The sequence below is a fragment of the Henckelia pumila genome, chromosome 3, assembly GCF_033568475.1.
Source record: "Henckelia pumila isolate YLH828 chromosome 3, ASM3356847v2, whole genome shotgun sequence".
Taxonomy (NCBI): domain Eukaryota; kingdom Viridiplantae; phylum Streptophyta; class Magnoliopsida; order Lamiales; family Gesneriaceae; genus Henckelia; species Henckelia pumila.
Genome location: NC_133122.1, coordinates 137,126,934 through 137,137,206, shown reverse-complemented (window position 1 = coordinate 137,137,206; position 10,273 = coordinate 137,126,934). Strand labels below are relative to the sequence as shown.

Sequence of the window (10,273 nt, the reverse complement as noted above, 5' to 3'; positions counted from 1 at the left end):
TAGCTGATAGAGATTTTAGTCGAGCCTTGACTTTGCATCAAAACTTCAAGGAAAAAAGACTAATGAAGGAAGGTAATAGACCATATTCTATTACGTATCAAATTTCATATGCTCTTTCTAATACTCACCATTCCGAATTATTTATTAGAAATGAGTTCATTGAAATTCCAGATATCTTTGGGAAAGTTGCTCAAGCAATATACCTGGAAAGAATCGAGTTTCCTTTAATTCAGGAAACAGACATTCAAATTCAATACAGACTGGTTCTATACAGAGACCTTAAAATAGAACCCCGAAGGTTATCTTTCCAAGGAGACAGAATGACAAGCAGGAGATGGGACAAATCTCCTATTCAAGAAATTTCACTAGAAAAAAAAAAAAGTTTTCTATAATAGGAAAACTTAGATCTCCAGAAGGATGGAAAGAAGTGAAAATAGTATTCGAAATTACAAGTCATCGGAACTTGTTCCTTTGTAACTCGATTTACTATTTGGAAAAACAGGAAAAAGGAACTTACCAAGGAGTGATAAATATTGGAGAATTGGAAGTTCAAATCTGGGGAATTCCAGGAAAAGAAATTGATCAACTCATTCTTTGTCTAGAATTCCTGGAGGACCATAAACCATGGAAACGCCTTGAAAAAGGAATAGAGTTCATGACAAAAGAAAAGACTTGGAGGATTCAATAAGAATTCTACGAAATGGAAAACCAAGAGAATTGGATAAGGGACAGTCCCTTAATCAGATTCGAGAACTCTGTTCACAGAAAGAGGAAGAAGCAACAGTTGAAATTAGTAAGTCATGAACATGATTTACTAGAACGCATTGAAGAAGTAGAAAGGAGTAACCATACTCTACCTTCTGAGGCCATAGGGAAACTAAAGGTAAATAGTCTTAATCGGATTACTGAGTTACAACACAGTCTGTTAAAAATGGCGGGGCCATTTTGTAATCCCTTTAAAAAATGACAACAAGTCCTTTCTCCATATACATTCCGATAGGGATGTTATATGAACAATATAAGGCTGAGTTTTTTGCAGCTTATATTGACTCGGGAGCAGGAATTTGTATAGCAAAAAGAGGAGTCTTTCCTGAAGAATGTGAAGAGGAATTGCCAAAAATTGCTGGACGAGATTTCTCTCGAAGAATTTTAATTCTTTTCAAAGGAATAAAACAAGCAGAGATCCTTATGGGAGGTGCAGGTCAAACACCTTGGTACAAGTTAAAAACACCACCAATCTATTTCCATGATACAGGAGCTGATATCCTGTTAGGAAATAACTTCTTACAAATGTTTAAGAAGTACACACAAGACAATGAGTCAAGAAGACTTATGTTCACTACAATTTGTGATCATAAAATTATCGTTCAAAGACTCAAGGTTTCTTTTTAACGACAATTGCCGATAATATTTCGCAGCCAGCGTAGTGATAAAGGACAACTTTTTCACCCAAAAATGAAAGATCCAAGAAGGTTTGGAGAAACCATGTTGAAAATAACAACAGAACAAGAACTCCAAACAGAGGATATGGAGCTTCTCAAGGTAACTCTAAATCACAGAGATATAGAGTTAGAGAATAAAGTATCCCTTGAAGATGTCAAAAAGAGGTTCAAAGAAAGTTACAACTAGCATCCTTTGGCATGGTGGGATAGAAATCAACTCAAAGCCAGTCTTACTCTAAAGGAAGGCAAAGAGTATGAATTCGTCAGATATAAGCCTATCCCGATAAACATAACAGATCAAAGGGATATGAGAATGATTATCAAGGAACATTTGGACCTTGGTTTAATCAAAGAAGGAGTTTCACCATATAGCAGCCCAGGTTTTCTGGTTAGAAATCATGGTGAAATAAAAAGAGGGAAACTCAGGCTAGTTATTAACTACCAAGGTATTAATAAAATCCTGGAGTTTGATGGATACTTTATACCAAGTAGAGAACACCTAATTAGCTATGTACGAAATGCTAGAGTGTTCTCAAAATTTGATTGTAAGTCTGGATTTTACCAGATTCGAATGGAAGAAGGAAGTAAGAAATTCAGAGCCTTCTCTACTCCACAAGGACACTATATTTGGGAAGTTATGCCTATGGGATTAGCTAATGCACCCCAGATATTTCAAAGAAAGATGGATAACCTTTTTAAAGATTATTTCAACTTTATGTTTGTTTATATTGATGATATTCTTATAGCATCAAAAAATATAGACGAACACGTTAAACACTTAGAGATTTTTTCTAAAATTTGTAAACAAGAAGGACTGGTTTTATCTGAAAAGAAAGCAGTCATAGCAACGAGGAAAATTGAATTCCTCGGTATTGAGATTGATGAAACTGGAATAATTCTACAACCCCATATTGTGGAAAAGGTAAATAATTTTCCAGATAAACTCAAAGATGTAAAACAACTCCAGAGTTTTCTTGGAGTAGTTAATTTTGCAGGGATGTTCATTAACAATCTAGCAATGTACAGAAAGGTGTTCAGTCCTTTGTTAAAAAAGGATGCTAGGTTTATATGGACCGATGACCATACTAAAGGGGTAAACCAATTAAAAGAGATATGTAAGAATCTCCCAAAAATGGCTATACCCGTAGATGAAGATGATCTGGTATTATTTACGGATGTCAGTGACGATTGGTGGGCAGCAGTCCTTACCAAGATCACTCCAGATGGGGAAATAACATGCAGATATTGTAGCGGTTTTTTTTTCAGAATCTGAGGCCATTAGATGGCATATCAACGAGAAGGAATTTTATGCAGTTAAAAGGGCTTTTGAAAAATGGCCATTATTTTTACTTGCTAAAAAATTCACTCTGAAGGTTGATAACACCCAGATAAAAGCTTTCCTAAAAAAATAAGATTGAATCTAAACCTGAGAAAACTAGGTTATTAAGATGGCAAGCATTATGTCAAAATTATATTTTTGATATTGTTATGATTAAATCTCATGAAAATATTCTTGCAGATTTCTTAACAAGAGATGGAAGGCAGTGACGTGGATTTCATCATGAAAATGCAGAGGCATCTCAGGAAACACCTTGGGTTGCTTCAAAACGAGTTCAACCAGTTAGCCATTAATGCTGAAATGGCCGGCAGGTTACAACAAGCTGATCGGATCAAAGTATCTAATCGAATTACAGGATGTATGCAAGCTCAAACACAACTATGGGCTGCTATTCAAGGGCCAATTATGAAGGCTATAGAAAAACCATTGGTTTCTCATAAACAAGATATGCTAAAACCATTGGATTACAAGAACAAGAAATACAACCACCGGTTGTGAAACAAGATGTTGAGGAATCTAAAACTCAAGAAACAAGTGCTAATCTATCATCAGCCTTTGATGATCTGGATGAAGCAACAATTGATGAGAATAACTCATCAAGTCAACCCTCCGCCTCTGGGGTAAAAGAGGAAGAGATAAATCTTAGGCCCAACACTGGCAAGAGCAAATCTAAGATTGATACTAATCCATCTATTATTTCTCCATTCCAGGTTTATCAACAAAGGTGGAAGAAATTGAATATAAGGAGTGAAATCAACCCGAACACTTGCAGGGTTGATGTTGCAGGAATATATCCAAGGGTTTGGCTAAAAAACAATGTCAATCCTAAAGATGTAAAACTCTGATATGAATTTGGGGCTTTGGCTTCAATTTATACAACATCACCAAGCTTCCCGGAGATATCACAGTTACCAAAATGGATCCAGGAAGCAGTCCAAGAAACATGGGCAAATAATGATCATTTGGCCAGAGGAGATGTGCTTGAGTTATACTTTTTCAGTGCAGCTCCATAACCAACAGTGAAAGGATCACACGAACCCTTTCATTTTATCAAGCTGAGGAAACCTGATATAAACACTCATAAATTTATCAAAGATCCTAAAACTGAAAAAATACCCTTGGTGTCCACATTCGGAGAAAATGAGATTTCAACCAGAAGGGCATGGGGTATTTGGGTCTGTCTTACTGAGATGGATAAAGTCAAGTTTCCATTCAAATTTTATCATAATTCTGTGAATGGATCGTTCCTGCTAAACAGAATGACAGGAAAAACTATAGCATTTGCGGAAGAACTCTTCGAAAAGAAGAGAAATCTTTTGTGGAACAACAAGCTGCCGGGGAGTAAAGAAACTTGCCGAAAATTCTGTAACATGGCTCATATTGGACGATGGTCAGAGAATATCTGCCCAGAATGCCCAAATCAGAAGGAGCCAGAATTTGGAAAAACCTTTAGACCCTGAACGGATCGAAAGGACTTTTTCGAGACAAGCAAAGGTGGACAAGGACCACCGAAGATGCGTTTTTACAGGGGCCTACTTCAAAAGCAAAAGATGCCCCGACAATAATAAAGCAGGCATGTGAGAAGAATAAAGCCAAAAGAAAGTGGCAGGCATGTGATTCCTCCACTAGTAAAAAATGCCATCAATAATGACATAAAAAATTCAAGACAGCTGCCTCCTCCACTAGTAAAAGATGCCATCAATAATGGCATAAATAAATACAAGACAGCTGTGAGATTTTCGGAAGTTCTCGGTGAAACGAGTGGAACTGCAGCTATAAATACAGACATTTGAGAAAGCTGAAGAGATCGATCATTCCCTTCAGTTTTCTTACAAATAAATTGTTGTAATATTTCTCTCTCTTTGTATTAAGTTTTCTTTTATGTCTTTCAAGAACAAGGCTACTATGAGTAGCTAAAAGTTGTCTTCTCCTCTTCAAAGGAGTTGATTTATGTAATAATATTATGTCTGAATAAATTTCCTAAATCTCTCGTTCTTTCATGTTCATATTTTATAATTAAATTTATATACCATACGCCTTAAGGTAGAAAATGAATTAAGGTTGTGCTGGATGTCGTTGAAGGAGCTTGTGCAGAAACCATCTGTTGCGACTGCGTGGTTGGAGTGTGAAGAGCACTTCGTAAAACTCGGCAGATATGACCCGACGACATTATGGTCAAAAAGGTATTTAAATTTAATTCATCTTACGGAAGCATGTTGGACCCTAATCTGGAGTATATCGGCTGGAAACCTTGCGTAACTAATAGTCTTGCATGGCCGGGACTGGTTCGATAGGTATAACAAAGCCACGTACAAAGGATTAGTTTTAATTATATTTTAATTCAAATATAGGGACCATTAGGGAGTGAAAATAAAGAAATGGGTGGGTAGAGAGTTAAGTTAAAGAGAAGTTTGGTAGTGGGAAGTTTAAAATAATTTGCCTCAAATTTAACCTTGGTTATTTATAATTAATTTTTGTTTTTCCCCCACGGCCCTCCACTTTTGTGTCAAAACATTTTCAAACCTCAAAGCGTTTGACTTTGTGTCTATCTATCTATTCTTTATCCTAAATACATTTTATAATACCAAATTAAATTATTAATCTTTTTAGTACGTAAAGTGTCTTGGAAATATATTAATTTGTATGGCTTTCATAAATGTAATATGATCTTCTAACAAATTAATAGAAAAACACTATCGTTCTATTTTATCAAATATTTTATTTAATAAAAATTTATTTTGAAAGTACATTTAAAATTTTCTATTAAAAAAAATAGTTTAAAAAAGTGAAACTTATTGCTACATTGCAAGAGTTACATATCAATTTAATTAATAGGAAAATTTAGAAAATTGATCTTGGTTAATTTTGTTTTAGAAAAGTAATCCTCCCAAGTTCATAATGCATTTGAAGTGATTCAAATACAACTGAGATCATTAGTGTGTGTGTGTTTTTTTTTCAAAGAACAAAATTTATATTGACGAATATCATTTTGCTAATTATCTCCATGGTAATATGTTAGATTCGATTTATTACATTAAGTTGAAACTCATCCAAACACTAATTTCTAGATTCATTCCTAATACAAGAAATTTGTATAATTCAAAGTCTTCAAATGAAATTCTTCAGGCTACGGAAGAAGAGGAAATATAAAAGAATTTGGCCTTCGAGATTTCATAAACAAATTCGTGTTTTTAATTTCATTGCATTTACTTATAGCTACTGTTTTGAGATAGTTTGTTAAAGCATTTTGTGTTCTCTAAAATATCAAAATCTTTCTTACAAAGTGTTTGATAAAACAATTCAAATTATAAAAATGAAACTCAATTTTTGGTACCATCTAACGAACAACTAACGGGGAATGGGATGTATCATAGGACTGTCCATAGTATCTTGGATAAAATCTGCTTCTGATGAACTAATTTTTGGGACAAAATTGATTGCATATAAATCTGCTTCGGGTCCGGCCGATTCTTGGCCTAAAAGAGCATCATTTTCTTCTCTATCTTGTTGTTGATCAATCCATGGATGTTGAGTTGATTTCCTTATCCCTTCAAGCTCCAATGCCACTTCTTTCATTGTTGGCCTTTCATCACTTTTCAAACTCAGACATCTCTTCACAAGCTCACCGATTTGTTGCAGCTGCTCGAAACTAGCTTCTTTCAAGATTCTAGGCTCGACAATTTGAAACATGCGGTTTTCTTTAACAGACATGATGAAATATGTGGCTAAGTTCCTCTCTACTTCTGATTTTGTGGGAGAAAGGGGCTTTTTCCCAGTCATTAGCTCGGCAAGAACGACCCCGAAGCTATAAACATCGCTTTTTTCTGTTAACTGGCTCGTTTGGAAGTACTCCGGGTCCAAATAGCCTAAAGTCCCCTGAACAAGAGTTGTCACTTGTGTTTGGTTTAAAGGGACCAGTCTTGATGCTCCGAAATCCGATATTTTTGTAGTATACGAGTCGTCTAGGAGTATGTTGCTGGACTTGACGTCTCTGTGGATAATAGGCATCGAAGTTGCCGAGTGGAGATAGGCAAGTGCACCAGCAGATTCAGCAGCAATTCTTAAACGGTTGCTCCAAGAAAACCAAGTCGCCTCGACACTGTTTTGTATGTGATGAAAGAGTGTACCGTTTGATATATACTCGTAAACCAATAAAGGAACTTCGCTCTCCAAGCAACATCCCAATAGCTTGACGACATTTCGATGGTTCACTTGAGTCAAAATAATCACCTCGTTTATAAATTGCTCGATTTGGTTCTGGTCCATGATTCTGGATTTCTTAATGGCGACCACTCGTTGATCGGGAAGGATTCCTCTGTAGACCGTGCCATAACCTCCCCTGCCAAGGATACGGTCTTCAGAGTAGTTATTAGTGGCCTTCTCTAGCTCTTCACCTGAGAAGATCTTACTCGACTCGAGAGATGAAGCCTGTTGTTTCAGAAGGAGCCCACCATTTTGGTAGAAGAACTTTTCTCTCATTTTGACGAGCTTTCTTTTCTTGATTCCAAAATATAGCCATGTGATTCCAGTAAAAATGGACAGCAAACCAATACTCAAACCTGGAATACCAAAATTGACACTAATTAAATTACTTGATAATACTTTTACGCATCATATATACTCCAAAATATGATTTGTATTATTGGCACGAACTTGGTAAATAAATTACCTATGGACAATTTTAGTACTGGAAACTGATCTACAGCAATACAACCATGTCCATCCTTTCTTCCATCGCCAGAGAATCCTTTTTTGCAAGCACAAGTAAAACTACCTCGAGTGTTTGTACAAATACCATTTGCATCGCATGGATTGCTATCACATTCATTTATATCTGTCACAAAGAAGGTCTGTTAGGTACAATAAGCTCATAATTTTACACTGAAACAGAGAGCCAACAATTTGAGAAACATAAACTAACCTGTGCAGCCTGGACTAAGATACGGATTTCCTTCGTATCCTGCGGTGCAATTGCATCGGTATCCTCCAAGACCGGTGCTTGAATCGACACAAACACTATTTTTTCTACAAGCAAAATCAGCAGATTTCTCAGCTTCCTCACAACTCTCACTCTCAAGAGCCCAATCAATTACAATAGGAACTTCCTGAATGGTGTTGTTCTGAAAATTCTCGTCTGAAAAATCCGAGACCCGAAACTTAAACACGTCCTGATCCCCGATAAAAGCGTACCCACAAGCATCAAAACTCCAAACATTAGTATGGTTATTGAGACTCGCGAGAGCCGTCGCAAAATTCTTTAAACCTTTGGGAATCGGTGTCTGGCAGCAACCAATGCCAGTACAATATCCATCTAGTAAATCACTCTGCTGTGAGCAAAGTGACAAACATCCGCTCGTAAAGTTCCTTCCGCTGGTACCAACAATCAAAGCCAAATCGTCGCAGCCCACTACGGTAAACTTGTTGAGCTCAGAAAAGCTGTAGGGAGATCCTGTCAGGTCGATTCCTGTCAAGTTTTGGCGGGTGGTAATGCCCGTCTCTGTGTAGCATCTCGCAGCAACCGAGTTTTTTATACGTATTTCACTTTCAGATATGTTCAAAACTTCAAGTTTAGACGGTGTAATGGTGAGTTTCGGCGGGTTGACGGATTTATCACAGTTTATATAAAACCAGGGGTCAATGGAGCAGCCTGAGTTGTTTCCAATGCCAAAAGGGAATGGAACAGTTACATCTCCGCACTTTGTTTCGCAGCCAGGTTTCGCTATATTGGATCCTTGGCTGAAAGATTTTCCGGGGACAGTAAAATTGGAAGGGGAGTCATCAGCAAATGCCAGTGAAAGGGACAATAGAATCAGAATTAGAGATTCATTTTTTATCTTCATGACTCTCTCCCTGGAAACATGCAAATTCCGGAGTTGTATAAAGTAAATTTTTTTATTTTTTTTAGGAAATACATTATATAATCCAAAGAGGTACGAGAATTACGATGTTGAAAATTTTGGAAAAGACAAAGAATGTGGGTTTTTTGAATTGGAATCAAAGAAAGCATTAATAGGAATGAAAAAAAGAATGGAATATTATTACGGGGATGCCGCCGTGCCGGCCCTTGTGGGTTGTCAACTACATTTTTTGTATGAAATGAATGTTTAAAATATATTGTCAACTACATTTTTTGTATGAAATGAATGTTTAAAATATAGTTTACGAGTATAAGTTGCTTTCTTAAATTAAATGGCGATAATCAATAATAATATGTTTGATAATTTAACCTCTAAGGTTATGTTTAAGTTTGAGAGAGAATTGTGAAGAGATCATTTAATTATAGGGTGATTATTATAATAAGGGGAAATAGTTTTTTGTTCACTTACTTAGGCCCCGTTTGGTTTCAAAAGCCAGATCAAAAAAGCACTTTTTTAAGTGTTTTTCATTTAATAAAGTGTTTGGTTGACCAGAAAAGTGCTTAAATAAGCATTTTTAAGTCAAAATTAGAGCTTTTTCAAAAGCAAAAAATTATAGCTTAAAAAAGTGCTTTTTTTAAAAAAATGTCTACCAAATCCAAACGGGGCCTTATCTGATCTTGGATGTGCTAAGTTTTTAAATATTGATTTTGATACCTTTTAACTTTTAATTTCGATTATTTTGGTTCAATTGCTTGTATAATTATGGAAAATATTGTGACACTACAAATACCAACAAAACGTCAACAATTAAATCAAAATAGCTGAAAATTAAAAATTAATGTATCAAAATCAAACTTTGACAAAATGGAAGTAAATCCAAATTTGAACAAGTTAATAGATTAAAAAAAATATTTTCCTTATGAAAATGTAGATTTGTTATGGATAATAATAATAATAATAATAATAATAATAATAATAATAATAATAATAATAATAATAATACTTACTTCAATTGATTAAGATTTTTTATTAAATAAAAAAATAACAATTTAATTTTACTCTTTAACTAGAGAAAGAAGGGCATTAGTAAACATGATTGGATTATATCTACGTTTAAAAAAAAAAAAATTTAGTAAACATGACTGGATTAATGCCCTATAATTTCACAAAAAGGGTCTCGTGAAACGGTCTCACAGATCAATTTTGTGAGATGACTTTTATTTGGTTCATCCATAAAAAAATATTATTTTCTATGCCAAAATTATTACTTTTGATTATAAATTAACTATAAGTAGGATTGATTCATTTCATTAATCATGATCTACGTGACCATCTCCCGACAGATCTTCTCGATTTCAACCTAGAAGAAATGCTTCAGAGAGTAAAAGAGTTATTAATATAAAAAAGTTGTAATGATTAGATTTAAGAAAAAAAATTGAAAAGGTTTTATTATTTATGAGATGGCTGTATCCATCGACGAGGAATCTCTCTCCCCTTTTTAAAAAGAGTAACACTCCTGTGCAACGGTCTCATTCGTGAGACGGGTCAATCCTATCCATATTTATAATAATAAGTAATACTTTTGACATAAAATGTAATACTTTTTAATGGATAACCCATATAAGAGACCCGTC

General features: G+C 35.1%; 1 protein-coding gene across 1 annotated transcript; it reads right to left on the bottom strand.

Moving 5' to 3' along the window:
* Nucleotides 1-6,129: 6,129 nt before the first annotated feature.
* LOC140889578 (wall-associated receptor kinase 2-like) lies at nt 6,130-8,621 on the bottom strand. Its single transcript, XM_073297293.1, has 3 exons — nt 7,703-8,621; nt 7,451-7,615; nt 6,130-7,340 (listed from the first exon to the last, which is right to left on the bottom strand). The coding sequence occupies exons 1-3, from the start codon at nt 8,619-8,621 to the stop codon at nt 6,130-6,132; spliced, it is 2,295 nt and encodes a 764-aa protein (XP_073153394.1).
* Between the last annotated feature and the right edge of the window lie 1,652 nt (nt 8,622-10,273).

Excerpts from the sequence above, each read along its gene's own strand:
- LOC140889578 (XM_073297293.1), bottom strand. The coding sequence starts at position 8,621 with ATGAAGATAAAAAATGAATCTCTAATTCTGATTCTATTGTCCCTTTCA. Across the intron at positions 7,616-7,702 it reads TCTTAGTCCAGGCTGCACAG|ATATAAATGAATGTGATAGC; the intron begins GTTAGTTTATGT and ends TCTTTGTGACAG. Across the intron at positions 7,341-7,450 it reads AGTACTAAAATTGTCCATAG|GTTTGAGTATTGGTTTGCTG; the intron begins GTAATTTATTTA and ends TTGGTATTCCAG.